General features: G+C 48.3%; 1 protein-coding gene and 1 pseudogene across 1 annotated transcript in view; both read left to right on the forward strand.

Moving 5' to 3' along the window:
• The window catches only part of SLC1A1 (solute carrier family 1 (neuronal/epithelial high affinity glutamate transporter, system Xag), member 1), a 91,523-nt gene that overhangs the window by 74,693 nt on the left and 1,164 nt on the right, over nt 1-15,666 (forward strand). The window contains exons 7-11 of the mRNA XM_006863747.1: nt 384-568; nt 3,800-3,907; nt 8,589-8,711; nt 8,980-9,174; nt 14,856-14,990. Of these exons, the coding sequence (XP_006863809.1) occupies nt 384-568; nt 3,800-3,907; nt 8,589-8,711; nt 8,980-9,174; nt 14,856-14,990 (746 nt within the window). The remainder of the gene's footprint in view (nt 1-383; nt 569-3,799; nt 3,908-8,588; nt 8,712-8,979; nt 9,175-14,855; nt 14,991-15,666) is intronic.
• On the forward strand, nt 1,821-2,713 carry LOC102815835 (annotated as a pseudogene).

Genomic DNA, 15,666 nt, shown 5'->3' on the forward strand with positions numbered 1-15,666 from the left:
GCTAAAGTAGATAGAGAGAAATACTTTTAACTGATGGTATATGGAGGGGATTATAATCAATGTAATGAAACAAGTTATATGAATTGTTGAATATGAAACTGATGATGTGCTCTGTAAACTTTCACTCAATCCACAATGAAAATAAAAACCTTAAAAAAAATTTTTTTTAAGTAAAAAAATCCCTTAAAGGTAAATTGAGCAGGTAAGATAAACTGCATGCATGGTTTTGTTTTGCCATGTTTCTAGCCATGTTTCCTAAAGAATTGTTGACTGTGCCTGATTTGTGATGTTTGATGACCCATGTCTTCACTCCAGGGCCTGTGCATTCTGAAGAAATTAACATCACATACCAACATGTTTCTTGTCTTGACTTTTATCCACAGAACAGAACGAAGGAATACAAAGTCGTGGGCATGTACTCAGATGGCATCAATGTCCTGGGCCTCATTGTCTTTTGCCTTGTCTTTGGAATTGTCATTGGGAAAATGGGAGAAAAAGGACAAGTCTTGGTGGATTTCTTCAATGCGTTGAGTGATGCAACCATGAAAATTGTGCAGATCATTATGTGGTGAGCAAACAGTGTTTGACCCTCATCTCAGGTTCCCTGTTCCAACCTAGTATCAGGAGGGACCAGTCGCTGGAGAAGGAGATCATGTTTGGTAATGTGGAGGGTCAGAGAAAAAGAAGAAGACCCCAGTGAGATGGATTGGCCAAGTGGCAGCATCAGTGGACTCAGGAGTGGCAACAATGGTGAGGCTGACCCAGGACCGGGCAGTGTTTCATTCGGTTGTGCATAGAGTCACTGTGAGTTGGTACTGACTCAATGACACCTACCAACAATAGATTTCCCTGACAACTGTTTCCTCAGAATTTGAAAGAAGGTGATTATCTAATCCAACTAACCTCGCTGCAGAGAGGCGAGACATTTCATAAGCAGACACTAAAAAATAAACCAGTTGCCACCATGTCATTCTAAGGAGCTCTGGTAGCGTAGTGGTTACAAATCGGGCTGCGAACCTTAAGGTCAGAGGTTCAAAACTACCAGCCACTCCGCGGGAGAAAGATGAGGCTTTCTACTCCCGTAAAGATTTACACCCTCAGAAACCCTGTACAGGGTCGCTATGGGTTAGAACCGACTCGACGGCACTTAACAACAACAACAACCATGTTGTTCTAATTCAGGGAAACCCTGTGTGTATCAGAGTACAAGTGCGGAGGCGCCGTAGGGTTTTCAGCAGCTCATTTTTTTCACAAGTAAACCTCCAGGTCTTTCTTCTGAGGTCTCTCCGGGTAGACTCAAACCGCCAACTTTTAGGTTAGCAGTCGAACATGTTAACAGTTTGCGCTACCCAAGGACTCTATCAAGACCCTAGAGTGTTAACTAGCCCCACGTATGCTTTAGGGGTTAGCTCACTGATAGACATGGAAACTTCAGCTGTAGGAGCTTGTATTGCACCTAGCAAGCATCCACGTGTGAAGTGACATCTCAGAACACAGGGCACTCCTCACAGGGCCCCAGGCAGAATATGCCCAATAGCCACAGCGTGGGCACAGACACATCCAAATGGAAGCTGCTAGTGAGAGTGGACACGTCCCAGTATCGGCGCTGGCCCTGGACATGCTAGGGCAGCCACCTGCTCTGGAACACCTGGGCTCATTTTGCTCACAGTGGCTCTGTTCTCTAGCATATTTTGTGTCCAGTGTGTAGATGTTGCCAGTGATACAGAGGGACATGAACCCGACAGTCACATCATCCTGCTGAACTTCAGCTCCACCATCTGTAAAATGGACCAAACAACCGCTCCTTCCCATCTTGCAAGATGGCGGGTGAAAAGGCTGAGAAGCCTCCTACCGAGGTGGAGAAGCCTATAGTCAAAAAAGCAAATGCCAGTGGCAAAGCTAAGAAGACTAACTCAAGGGCAAAAAACCCAAGCAGGGGAAGCCACACTGCAGCCGAAATCCTGTCCTAGTCCGAGGAATTGTCAGGTATTCCCGATCGGCCATGTATTCTAGAAAGGCCATGTACAAGAGGAAGTATCCAGCTGCTAAATCCAGGGTTGAAAAGAAGGAGAAGGTTCTTGCTACTGTCACAAAGCCAGTTGGTGGTGACAAGAATGGTGGTACCCGAGTGGCTAAACTGCACAAAATGCCTAGGTATTACCCAACTGAAGATGTGCCTAGGAAACTGTTGAGCCACGGCAAAAAACCCTTCAGTCAGCATGTCAGAAGACTGCGGTCTAGCATCACTCCTGGGACCATTCTGATCATCCTCACTGGACGCCATCAAGGCAAGAGAGTGGTTTTCCTGAAGCAGCTGGCCAGTGGTTTGCTCCTTGTGACTGGACCTCTGTCCCTCAATCGAGTTCCTCTGCATACAACACACCAGAAATTTGTCATTGCCACCTCCACCAAAATTGATATCAGTGGTGTGAAGGTCCCCAAACATCTCACGGATGCTTACTTCAAGAAGAAGCTGCGGAAGCCCAGGCACCAAGAAGGCGAGATCTTCGACACTGAGAAAGAGAAATACGAGGTTACAGAGCAGCGCAAAGGGGATCAGAAAGCTGTGAACTCACAAATTATGCCAAAAATCCAAGCCATTCCCCAGCTCCAAGGTTACCTGTGTGCTATGTTTGCTCTCACAAATGGAATTTATCCTCACAAATTAGTATTCCAGATTTCTTACAAAGAAAGAACCTCATTATATAATTGATAAATTTAAAAAAAAAAAAAAAAAAGAATGGACCAAACAACCAACTCCCAGAGTTGGGAGAAGGACATTACATGCAATGAAGCGTGTTAGGTACACTAACCCACTGCGCCCCATGCAGCATGTACTCCACACATACAGCGTTAAACCATTTCCACTCCTAATGATGCCTAATGTGGATGCTAACCAGAACCAGCACTGTGGGATCAAGCCCTGGCCCACCAGGTCAGTTTTAACCACAGTGTTAGTGGTTCAAACTCACCAGCCTCTCCTCACAAACCCTACACAGGGTCGCTATGGGTCGGAACCGACTCGACGGCACTTAACAACAACAACAACAGTAGCCAGTTGCCATTGATGGGATCCCAGCTCATGGAGCTGCCATGCTTGTGTCAGAGCAGACCTGGGCTCCCGAGAGTTTTCAGTGGCTGGTTTTTGGAAGTCAGTAGCCATGGCTTTCATCCAAGGTGTCTGGGTGGGCTCGAACCCCCAGCCTTTGGTTAGCAGCCAAGCACATTAACCATTTGTGCAACCCAGGGATGCTCCTGGATGTGACTACCTGGGAAACAAAATGACATGGCTATAAAGAGCTAAGTGTCCACATTTGAAGGTGAGGGTCAAGCTAAAGAGGGACCTGCTGATGTGCTGGTCAGCAGGAGGTTTGGAAACTGGGGCACCAGTGAGACACCTCACATTCTTGCCAAGTTTGCCTCTTTATGGTAGGTGCCATTGAGTCAGTTCTAGGTCATAACGACCCTACATAGGGATTCCGAGGAGCAGCTGGTGGGTTTGAACCACTGACCTTATGGTTGACAGTCCAGCTTATCCTACAGTGCCACACCAGGACTCTTATGATAGATTGGATGGTAGACATTAAGGTGCCCACCAGGACAGAAAACAAGCCAGCGCGGTCACCCAGGGCTTGAGCCTGAGACCGGGGTCTCATGCTGTAGCCGTCCGTGCTCCTCCTGGCTGGACATACGTTCCAAGCCAAGTGAACCCTGCACCCTGACTTGGTCCTTCCCCAACGGCCCCCACTGAGACACCACGAGGTCACGGACATGTGTCTTTCCTCTGCTTGCTTTCTAGTTACATGCCACTTGGGATTCTGTTCCTGATAGCTGGGAAGATCATCGAAGTCGAGGACTGGGAGATATTCCGCAAGCTGGGTCTGTACATGGCCACAGTCATGAGTGGGTACGTGTCATGGCCCTCATCTGAGTCTGTGGGTGCTACTGAAAGTTTGGCTTCAGCTGGTGAAAATGGGCTTTATTCCAGGCTGCTAGGGAAGATGGGGTTCAGAGAGAAGAGCATGGGAGGGGGCTACCCTTTAGCAGCTGTGTGGTGGGCAGATCCCACTGTGCTCATCGCCAGCTCCTGGAAGAACAGCCTGGGCCAGCCTTCATCGCCACCTTTACTGGATGTATTTAAAGTCTTACTGAAAATCACAGCAAAACCCTTCTGGTTGTCTCTGCTGGCTCTCTTCTGGCCTTCATTCCTGTACAAGGTAAAGCAGACACGCACATAAGCCTGTAAGAATGGCCCCGTGTGCCCGGAGCCTAAAAGACATTTTGATCCTACTTGCGGTCACGTAGACTCTTGACTGAACTCGTGTGTCAGGGAACTTGTGCCTCCTGGGGTTTTCAGTGGTTGGTTGTTTACAATCAGATCGCCAGGTGTTTTTTCTGAGACGCCTCCAAGTGAACCTGAACTGTCAACCTTTAGTTTAGCAGCCAAACACATTAATCAAATCAAAAGAAATTTAGCAGGGCCTAAATGAAATCAGACAGGGTCACTATGAGTTGGAACCAACTCGACGGCACTTAACAACAACAGATGAAATCGGACTGCAGTGGGGAAGAGCAGAGGACTGAATGGGTCAGACCTAGTTGCTGGGGCTGGGTAGCTCCATACCTTGTATCAACAGTGTGCCTAAGCGGGTGCTGGGCACATCATCAGCTAGTAGGAAATGTGTCAGGCAGCAGGGAATGGGCCATTTGCCTGTCAGTTACAACCCAGTTACAGGTTCCTTGAAGAGCCGTGGTGGCACTCTGGCCTAAGCATTGGGCTGCTGACCTAAAGGCTGGAAGTTCAAACCCACAAGTCTGTCAGCAGGAGAAAGAGGAGGCTGTCTGCTTTTGTCAGGATCTACACTCTCAGAAACCCTAAGGAGCAGTTTATTCTGTGCTATATGGTGGCTGGAGTCAGAATCGAATCGATGATAGCAGGTTGGTTTGAGTTTGGGGGAAGATGTGCTGGGAAGGTTGTGAATTGTACTGACTTAAAACACCGAGTCTGGGCCAGGAGACATCACATGTTAATAAGAACTATTAATGAAGGGAATGAATAAAGATCACTGATTCAATGCCCATAGGTGAGTGACCCAATCACCGACTTCAGCAATCCAGCCACCGATTGGAACTTGAGTGCCTGTGGGCATTCCCGTTGCATGCCATATGCTTGTCCACCTGTATTTACCCACAAAAGCAGCCTGGGTTCCTCCTGTGCCAGGGCTGGAACCAAGTCCCCAGGCCAGGCGTGAGGAGAAGGCAGGACTGTTGATCTCTTCAGAGCTCTGTCAGGCTGGGCTGGACCGTTCCTGAGCCATTCCGTGAGGACGTTCTTGAGTTTCTACTCACTGGTCCTCTCTAGGTTTCTGTGGAGACTCTGTGGGGCTCAGACAGCTAAATGCTGGAACACTAGCTGAAGAGTTGGTGGTTCTAGCCCACTCAGAGGCTCCTCAGAACATGGAAACCCTGTGGAGTAGTTCTCTGCACACATGAGGGCGCCACGGGTCAGAATGGACTCGGTAGAAGTCCATTCTCTGAGTTTGTTCCTCACAGTTCTGAAGTTCCCGATCTAGGAGACTCTCCGCTCCCTCCCAAGCCCCCAGACTCCATGGTGACATACCACAAGTGACCCATTAACTCTTAAGTTGTTCTTCAATAGCCCAAGGGACTTCTACGATCTATTCATTCCAGTTTTTCCGCAAACTTTTCAAAGCCTGTTTGTAAATGTCATTTAGAAATGCTGCATCTTGTCTTTTTCTCTGAAGTGTTTCTTGTGGTAAAATATATGTAACAAACGTTTGCCATCTTGAAAATTTGGGAGAAAGACGATGCTTATGGTTGAACAACAGGATACACACAGTTGGTATCATTGAGTCGTACATCTGAACAGTGTTGAATGGGCAAACGATGTATTTACCATGGAGTCCTGGTGGGGCACTGTAGGATAAACTGGACTGCTTACCAAAAGGTTGGTTGTTCAAACCTACCAGCCACTCCTTGGAAACCATATGCAGGGTCGCTATGAGTCAGAACTGACTCGACAGCACTTACGAAAACATCTTCACCACAGTGAAAAAATAATGTTTTAAGAAAAAGAAAGGAAAAAAGTTTGACATTTTAACCGTTAAACATACACTTCAGCAACATTGTATTACCACGCAACCTTCTGTCCTTTTCCAAATTTTTCCATCTAAACGGAGACTCGCTAACACCAAGCAATACTTCCTCGTTCTCCCCCTTCCCGGGCCCTGGGAAGTACTAATAAAATTCTACCCTCGGTGCATTTGCCTACTCCAGAGATGTCATATGCAAGGGGGATTTCAAAGGTTGGTGGGGAAATTCCATCATCTTTCCATTCATTTTCCTATGCAATTTTGAAGCTCCTTCTGAGTGGGCTAATACACTGTTTATCGTGTTGTATCTGACTTTGTCACTCAGCATGGTGTTTTCAAGGTTCATCCATGTTTGTAGTGTGGGTCAGGACTCCATTCCTTTTCTGATGTTGTTAGGTGCTATCGAGTCAGCACTGACTCATAGTGACCATATGCACAATAGAACAAAACACTGCCCGGTCCTGTGACAACCCACAATCACAGTTACATTTGAGCCCATCACTGCTGCCCCTGTGCCAATCCAATTTGTTAGGGGTCGTCCGCTTCTTCTCCGACCCTCCACTTTACCAAACATGATATCCTTCTCTAGGGACTGGTCTCTCCAGACACTATGTCCAAAGTATGAGAGACCAAGTCCGTCCATCCTGGTCTCCAAGGATCTTTCCTGTTATGGCTGAGTAATACTCCATTGGAATTTGGGTCTTGTAGTGGGTTATGCATTGGAATGTAAGCCCCAGGTTCAAATCCCCTGCTTGCTTTACAGAAGAAGGATGAGGCTTTCTGCTACTCTATACAGGGTTACTGACTCGATGGCACACAACAACAGCACTCCAGTGTGTGTATATACCACATTTTTATTATGGTGAATATGTGTGTGTGAATTTATATGAGTATATGAGTGCTTGTTTATATTATGTGTGTTATTGTTAAGTGTTGTCAAGCCAGTTCTGACTTAGAGCTACCCTATATTGGGTTTCCAAGGAGTAGCTGGTAGGTTTGAACTACCAACCTTGTGGTTCACAGTCCAGTGCTGATTCAACAGTGCCACACAAGGAATCCCTATGTGTGTGTGTATTATATGGCTGCAAAAAGGTCACGGACAAATGAAACCAAACAATAATGGAAACACTTGCTATGTCAACATTTGTAACGTGTCGAATTCAGGGGCGTGAATTCCATTCATCTTGTTGTAACACCATCACCACGATCCATAGTCAGATTTTTCATCGTCCTTCATAAAAGCGCAGTGAGCCCCTTTACTGTCGCATTGTGTCCAACACTTGGACTGTTTTAGCGCTTTGGCTCCAGTGAATACTGTGGTGAGCACTGGGCCCTGCTTTCAGCCCTTTGGGGTATAGATATGCCATCTCATTTCCTAAAGGAGTCCTGGGAGCACAGTGGTTACATACTCAACTGCTTACTGAAAGGTTAGTGGTTCAAACCCACTAGCTGTTCCATGGGAGAAAGAGATGGTGGTCTGCTTCAGCAAAGACTATATAACCTAGAAGCCCCCTGAGGCAGGTCTAGTCTGTGCAGCAGCGGCTCTGTGAGTCCAAATTGACTTGATGTTGTATTTGTTGTCAAGTGCCGTCAAGTTAGTTCAGACCTATAGCGACCCTGTATAGGGTTTCCAAGGAGCAGCTGGTGAGCTTGAACCACCAACCCTGTGGTTCAAACTGACCTTACGGTCCAGAACATTAACCCTTAGCACCACACCAGGATTTGATGGCAACCCCTGATTTGTGCCACAGGTAGATTTTCGTATGAGCCAAGGGGTGATACTGGGTGGCAGAAATGATACAGCTACTTTAGGATCAATTCTGAAGTCTGACTGTGGAAACTAGGGACTTCCCTCCTGAGACCCTGACTTCCCTTGTGGGAGGTGGATGTAGTACGAGACAGATGCTGGAGTAGCAATCATCATGGGATTTGTGAGGGGTTGACCAGGGAGGGAAGGCTTCCGAGGGAGGAGGCTGTTAGCTGAGCCTTGGAGGTGGTGGTTGTTGAGTACCATTGAGTCACTTTGACTCAGCAGCGCCCCCAGGTGACAGAGAACTGCCTCACAGGGTTTCCTAAGCTGCCATCTTTATGGGAGCGGAGCACAAGGTCTTCTCCCATGGAGTTGCTGGTGGGTTCGAACAGCCAACCTTTTGGTTAGCAGTTGAATGCTTAACCATTGCGCCACCTTAGAGGAGGCAGGGGAAGAAGGCAGCAGCTAACTTTGGGGGTCGCAGGAGCAGCACACAGAGCAGTTGGTGGCCTCACCAACATGTAACCATGTGTAGCCAGTAACTGACAAAATATTTCATCTACTACATCCTCATACTGTGGGGTGCAGCCGGGGCCCTAGATATCTGTCCTGCCCTCCAGTCAGGAGGAAAAGTTGGATAGTAGTATGAGTCGAAAAGCTGAACGGAGAAAGGATGGAGTGTGAGGAGGTGGTAGTATTCACGACTGAACCTCTCCTGCCTGCAGACTTGCAATCCACTCCCTCATCATCCTGCCACTGATATACTTCATAGTTGTGAGAAAGAATCCTTTCCGCTTCGCCATGGGAATGGCCCAGGCGCTGCTGACGGCGCTCATGATCTCTTCCAGGTGAGTGGGAAGCCTCACCTACTCTCCCCTCACTACGGAGCCCCGGCCCCAGCTCATGGTCCCCTCAGTCCATGTTCTCCATCCAGTTCCCTGGTCCTGTGGAACCGTCCCTGCCTGCCCAGCATGGCTAGCAGCCCAGGATCAGTGATGGTTTAACAAAGACCAGTAACAGACATGGCACCTTCTGGCTTCTAAATCCACATTGGGTGGAAAGAGGGCCTAAGGAGCCCCAGCCTGCCCATAATGCCTCTCTCCTCTTGTCACGCAGCTCGGCAACACTGCCTGTCACCTTCCGCTGTGCTGAGGAGAAGAACCAGGTGGACAAGCGAATCACGCGGTTCGTGCTGCCCGTGGGGGCCACCATCAACATGGACGGGACGGCGCTCTACGAGGCAGTGGCCGCTGTCTTCATTGCCCAGTTGAATGACTTGGAGCTGGGCGTCGGGCAGATCATCACCATCAGGTAAGATGTTCCTGTGGAGCACTGTCTGTAGGGAGGCGAGAATGGCCCAGCAGTGGGTGTTGATCTTGGCCTACAGAGTCCCCATTCCCCAGCCCCCCACCCCCCACCCGCTGTTTGGAAGTAGTGGGATGGTGGTCCTCAGGAGCTCTGCCCCAGAATCTGGTCAACCAAAGGCAGTTCGGTGTACCCATAGGTACTAGACACTGAGTAGGATTGAGTCAGGGCCTGCCCCTGCTTTCAAGGGTACTGGAAAGATTGGGGATGTCAGACGAAACAAAACATCCATTGCTAATGAATTGGTTCTGATTCCGTCGTGACCGTATAGGGCTGAGTAGAGCTGCCCCTAGTGGGTCTCCAAGCCCGTCAGTCTGCAGACACAGCCGGCCTCACCTTCTCCCATGAGGCGGCTGGTGGGTTTGAACTGCCTTTTAGATCGCAGTGGAGGGCTGTAACCACTGCACCATCAGAGCTTTAAACCAGTTGTCACCGAGTCAGTTCTGATTCCTGGTGTTACAGGGAAGAACTTCACTCTCGTGGCTCGGGTCGGGCTGGGCTGTGGCCAGCAGATCACCAGGCCTTTCTTCCAAGGCACCAGCCTCTCAGTGTTGTTGTTAAAGCCATCGACTCAGTTCGACTCAATAGCGACCCTGTACAGGGTTTCCAACTGGTGAGTTTGAACCATCAACCTGGTGGTTCAAATGTGGTTGCTATGAGTCAGAACCAGCTCAACGGCACATGACAACAACAACGAGACAAAGACAAGTCTTTTACTGAGAGAATTTGCCAGCTACCATCCAGTAACTACAGAAACACGATTGAACCGTTTTGTTTGGAATAAACCTGTGCATGTATGAACTGGAACGTTAGAAGCAATACTTTTTGGCTGACCCTCAGTCTGTCATACTGCTGTATAATCTGCCAAGGGTGCCCACGGCTAGAGAAGCCCAGACCAAGAGGGTTTGTAGTTACACCAGCAGACAGTGTTTACTGTGGAAACCTGGAATTAGGCCTGAGACCATTTCAGTTCCAGCATTGGCTCGTCACATTTCCAAGGGCATTTTCTCATCTCTTACCTTGACCGCAAAGTCTGTTTGAACCACAAGGTCAGCGGTTCAAGCTCACCAGCTCTATACAGAGTTACTGTGAGTCGGAACCGACTCGACGACACGTAACAATGAGTTAACAACCCTAATCTGGGACCGTGATTTCCAATGAGTTCTTGTATTTGCCACTTTATGATGAATTCCCTCCCTCTGCCTTTGTCAGGAACCCTGGTAGCACAGTGGTTAAGTGCTCAGCTACGCACTGAAAGCCTCTCTATGGGACAGAGATGGGGCCCTCTGCTTCCGTAAAGATGACAGCCTTGGAGACCGCTGGGGCAGTTCCATTCGGTCCTGCTCTGAGTCACAGTTGAGTCACCGGCAGCAGATTTGGGTTTTTCGGTTTGGGCCTTAGTCATATGTTTCTTGGATCTGTTTTTTAACCCTGACTGCTAAGAGGAATAAGCTTTAACCTCATTTCACCTAAAAACATCTTTCTACTCTGATGTAGATGCTAAACTAGACTAGCTCAGAAAGGAGCCGTGGTGGCACAATGGTTAAGCACTTGGGTGCTAACTCAGAGTTCAGAGTTCGAACCCACTCGGTGGCTCCATGATTGAAAAGACCGTAAAGATTTACCTCCTAGGAAAGCCCATGGAGCAGTTCTTTGTCCTTCAGGGATGCTCTGAGCCGATCGGCTCTCCAGTTCTCAGAAGCAACAACTTGTCCAAAGTCAGAACCACCCCCAAGGGACCCAGAGTAATCATTAACTTAAAAAAATACTCCTCTCTGGCTCTACCTGGGAGAGAAAGGGATAGTAAAATTTATTTTTACCTTTATAGATTATACTGACGTGGCTAATGATTGAAGAGATTTTAGACCCATGATATAGGTCTTCCTGTGGTCTCTTTGGGCTGGACATCAAAGAAACAGACACCACCCACCTAAAACAACCCTTTTGTGGTTTTATTATAATATTCACTTATCAAAGACTGAAGGTGATTAAACCACGGGATAGATGTTGCTGTATGTAACGAAAGATCATTACAGGATTCGGAGCCTAGAGAAAACAGGATGCATGTGAGGGGGCTTCAGCAAGTTTGTGGAAGATGGAATGAAGAGATATTGGAGTTAGTCCGTGAACCTTTTGAAGCCCCTCTAGGAGTGGTAGGAGTCATGGTTAGCAGTGGTGGTCGTTGTAGTTGTTTTCGTAACCATGGTAGCAGCAGCAGTTGTACTAATAGTGACAGCGCTGTAATTGTAGCGATTGTAGCCACAGCAGGAGTTGTAACTGTTGTCGTGGTAAGAGCAGCCGAGGCGGTTATGGTAGATTATTAACAGTAGCAGTAGTTGTGATAATAGTAGTGAAGGAGGTGGTGTGCCAGGAGTTGGTTCCGACTCCTAACGACCCTGCATAGTGTTTCTGAAGCTGTAAATCTTTGTTGTTATTGTTGTGAAGAGCCACCAGTCAGTTCTGACCCATAGCGATCCTGTATAGGGTTTCCTAGGAGCAGCTGGTGAGCTTGAACCACCAACCCTGCAGTTCAAACCAACTTTGCAGTCCAGCACTTTAACCCACAGCATCACACCAGGACTCCTATAAATCTTGATGGAAGCAGACAGCCTCATCTTTCTTCCCCGGAACAGCTGATAAAGTTTTGAACTGCTAACCTAGCCCAACTCGTAACCACGCTATCAGAGCTCCTTAATAGTTGTTGTTGTTATGTGTTGTGGAGTCGGTTCCCACTCACAGCGACCCTGTACAGGGTTTCCGAGGCTGTAAATCTTTACGGGAGCAGAAAGCCTCATCTTTCTCCATCGTAACAGCTGGTAGTTTCAAACCACTGACCTTGCGGTTCACAGCCCAATTCGTAACCTCTACGCTACCAGAGCTCCTTAATAGTAGTGACCATAGTAACAAAGTTGTAGTGACCATAGTAACAGCAACTGTGGTGATGCTAATTGGAGTCATGTAGCAGAAGTGCAAGGAGCCCTGGTAGCGTAGTGGTTACAAATCGGGCTGCGAACCACAAGGTTAGCGGTTCGAAACTACCAGCTGCTCCGCGGGAGAAAGATGAGGCTTTCTACTCCTGTAAAGATTTACAGCCTCAGAAACCCTGTACAGGGTCGCTGTCAGTCGGAACCAACTCCACGGCACATAACAACAACAGCAGCAGAAGTGAGTGTTGTCGTAAGAGTAGAAGCCGTTGTGGTGGTGGTTGCAATAGGGTAGTTGTTACAGTGGTAGCAGTTGAAGTTGTAATCCTCACAGCAGCAGGAACGGTGGTGGTCACAGGTGTAGGAATGTTACCCGGAGTTCTAATTCTTGTGATTGTAAGAGCAGAGGTAGTGTACGGGTTGTGGTCACTTATGACAACTATTAACAGTTGTCGCAGCATCGGAAGCCGCTGTAGTACTAGTGGCCGCCACACAGTGTTGCAGTAGGAGCAGCCGCTGGTGCCCCAATAGTAATGGGAGACGCTGCCCTGGACGCTGTGTGGACTGTCTCCTGGAACCCTCACAGAAGGCATGACCAGCCCTGTCTCTCAGTAACTCTCCTACCTACTTGGACAGCTGAGTTAAGGGACCTGTCGGAAAACTAGGAAAGAAGCCTTGAACTGTAATTTGTGTTTTTCTACCGTAAAGTCCCCCAAAGTTAGAATGCAGTGAGTGATGTAGCCAGAAGCAGGCTCTCATACTGTTTTGCCCACTGGAGGATTTATAGTGCCGTGCTATCATAGGAGAGTCCCCAAGGGCATAAATAGTTAAGCACTTGACTACTAACTGAAAAGTTGACAGGTCAAACCACCCAGAGGTGCCTCAAAAGACAGGTGTGGTGGTCTGATTCCAGAACCTTCTGGAGCAGTTTTACCCTGCACACTGGGGATCACCATGTGTTAGAACTGGTGGTAACGAACAACAACCAAACCAAAGACCCACTGACCCTATAGGATAGAGTACACCTGCCCCACAGGGTTTACAGGGAATCCTGGTGTGGTGCTGTAGGATAAACATTGGACCACAAAGGTGGATGTGAACCGAAAGGTGGCGCTCCTCAGAAACCATATACAGGGTCGCTGTGAGTCAGAATGGACTTGAGGGCAGTAGGTTCCAGCAAGTAAGATCAAGGCCCATGGGCAGAGTGTTTCTTGACAAACTGGGTTTTGAGTTTCCAGCCTCAAGTCAGGGGGAGCTCAATCAACCAGGACAGGTTTCAAAGAAGCACCAAAGGGTCATGAATCACTCTGACAGAGAAAACCTGCCCATGCTGTTGCTGTCTGTATACATTTTTCAGCCAGTGTTGGAATGAACTGGAGTCATCCAAAAAGTACTAGGTCAGAACACACCTCCAGAATCATGCTGCCCCCAAGCTTCTAGAGGGATGGGTACAGCAGGAATCGCTAACTTACCATCACCGACTCATCCAAGGGCTCGGGGCTGCATTTGTCCCTCAGATATGCCTGTACACATCATGGGAGGGTGGGTGACAGGGTGCAAAGCCATCTGGAGGACCTCAGGCCTTCTGAACCCACAGAACATGGATTTTTGATAACATCAGGAATTAGTTTAATTTGACAGCTCCTACATCTCCACCCAAGGGGCTCTGGTTACAAAGTGGTTACAAATTTGGATGCGAACCTCAAGGTCAGCAGTTCAAAACTACCAGTGGCTCCGTGGGAGAAAGATGAGGCTTTATGCTTCCATAAAGATTTGTGGCCTCAGAAACCCTGTACAGGGTCGCAATGAGTCAGAACCAACTCATGGCACATCACCACACCACATCTCCACCCTTCAACCAAGTAGCATCCTGGTGGGAGTTCAGGCCTTAGCCCAAGGGTGGTGGGGACATGGACCATTTCTACAGACTGTCAGGTGGGTGTCCCGTCCCCCAGGCTCACCCAAGTCATTTTCTGAGGAATGACAAGCTCTTGCTGTTTCCAGAATGACCCCGTTTAAATAAGGAAGACATTGCTGGTAAGGAACTGCATATTTGGAAGGAAAAATGCCATTATTTTATCCTACCCAACATGGGTCTTTAAAATGCATTGTTGTTGTTGTTAGCTACCATAATGCCAGCCCCCAACTCATGACGACCCATGAACAACTAACAGAACGCTGCATGGGCCTGCACCAGCCACGTGATCAACTGAAACAGGAACATGTGACTCTTAGGGTTTTCAGAAGTCCATTAGCTTTGTTCCAAGCCAGCCTCCATCTGGAAGTACTGCTGAGACCTGTCCAGGACCCTAACAACACAGACCTTCACAGACAGGCCAATGCTGGCTGTGGAGGTGAACGGGAATCGGATCTGGGTCTCCTGCCTGGATGACAAGGATTCTACCAGTGAACCATCCAAGTCCATAAAAGCTCACTCTTGCATTCATCTTGAATATCTCTTTTGTTCATTTTTTATTGCCACTGATGTGATTCTGCTCGGCCTCTGTGCTTTATGTCCCCCTGGAAAGACATGGCCCTCTCGGCCCCCACAGCTCATCTTAGAATGAGGCACAGCTGGTGCTCACAGAGCCACTTTGAGCAGCCATGTGGGAGGACACAGTAGCCCCAGTTGTTGGGACTCACTGTTCTGGGGAGGGAGCAGCGCGTGTCTAACTCCTTTCCTGCCATGTGTTTTGGCTACAGTGTCACTGCTACAGCTGCTAGCATAGGAGCTGCTGGTGTACCCCAGGCCGGCCTGGTGACCATGGTGATCGTGCTGAGCGCTGTGGGCCTGCCCGCTGAGGATGTCACCCTCATCATTGCTGTCGACTGGCTCCTGTAAGTTGGGAAAACACGCTGCCTCCGCCACACAGAATTGCAGTCTTGATTGCTCAATGAACCATCTGCTGCTGCTTCCATTCCCCTCTGCTCAGGCCATCGGATAATGGGCTTACACATTAACTCCCATACCTTCAGGCAGTGGATTTTAAAAGCCAGGGATTCCCCCATTAGCTCTTTATACCTGGTTGAGCTCAAGGTTGGGAGCTGGGTGTGGCATGAGGTAAACACTGAACCAAAAATTGAAAAAACTAGGCAAGGCTCCAGGTATTCCATATCCCATAAGCTACAGCAGCCCGGCCCAGTGCAGATGTGGTTCAGAACCACTTGATCCCAAATCAGTCCACTTTCCCAAGCACCTTCAGAAACTTCCAGGATAGTGGCATGAGCAGGGGCTTGGGAGTAAGACTAACTTGGATTGGAATGCCCATTCCCAGTGCAAGTCCCTTAACCTTTCTGAGGCTCAGTTGCATTATCTGTGAAATGGGAACAATTCTGTTGAGCTCATTCTTAAGGCCTCAGTGATTTCTCGAGAGTGGAGCATTTAGAACCATGACTGGCAGACAGACATGTTGCCTAAATGGTAAGTTTCAGTGTTCACCTGTAAATGGTAAGTTTCAGTGTTCTAAGTTTCAGTGTTCACTTGCAAATGACAAGTTTGTGTATACTTGTAAAC

This window comes from Chrysochloris asiatica, unplaced genomic scaffold (assembly GCF_000296735.1).
Source record: "Chrysochloris asiatica unplaced genomic scaffold, ChrAsi1.0 scaffold00056, whole genome shotgun sequence".
Taxonomy (NCBI): domain Eukaryota; kingdom Metazoa; phylum Chordata; class Mammalia; order Afrosoricida; family Chrysochloridae; genus Chrysochloris; species Chrysochloris asiatica.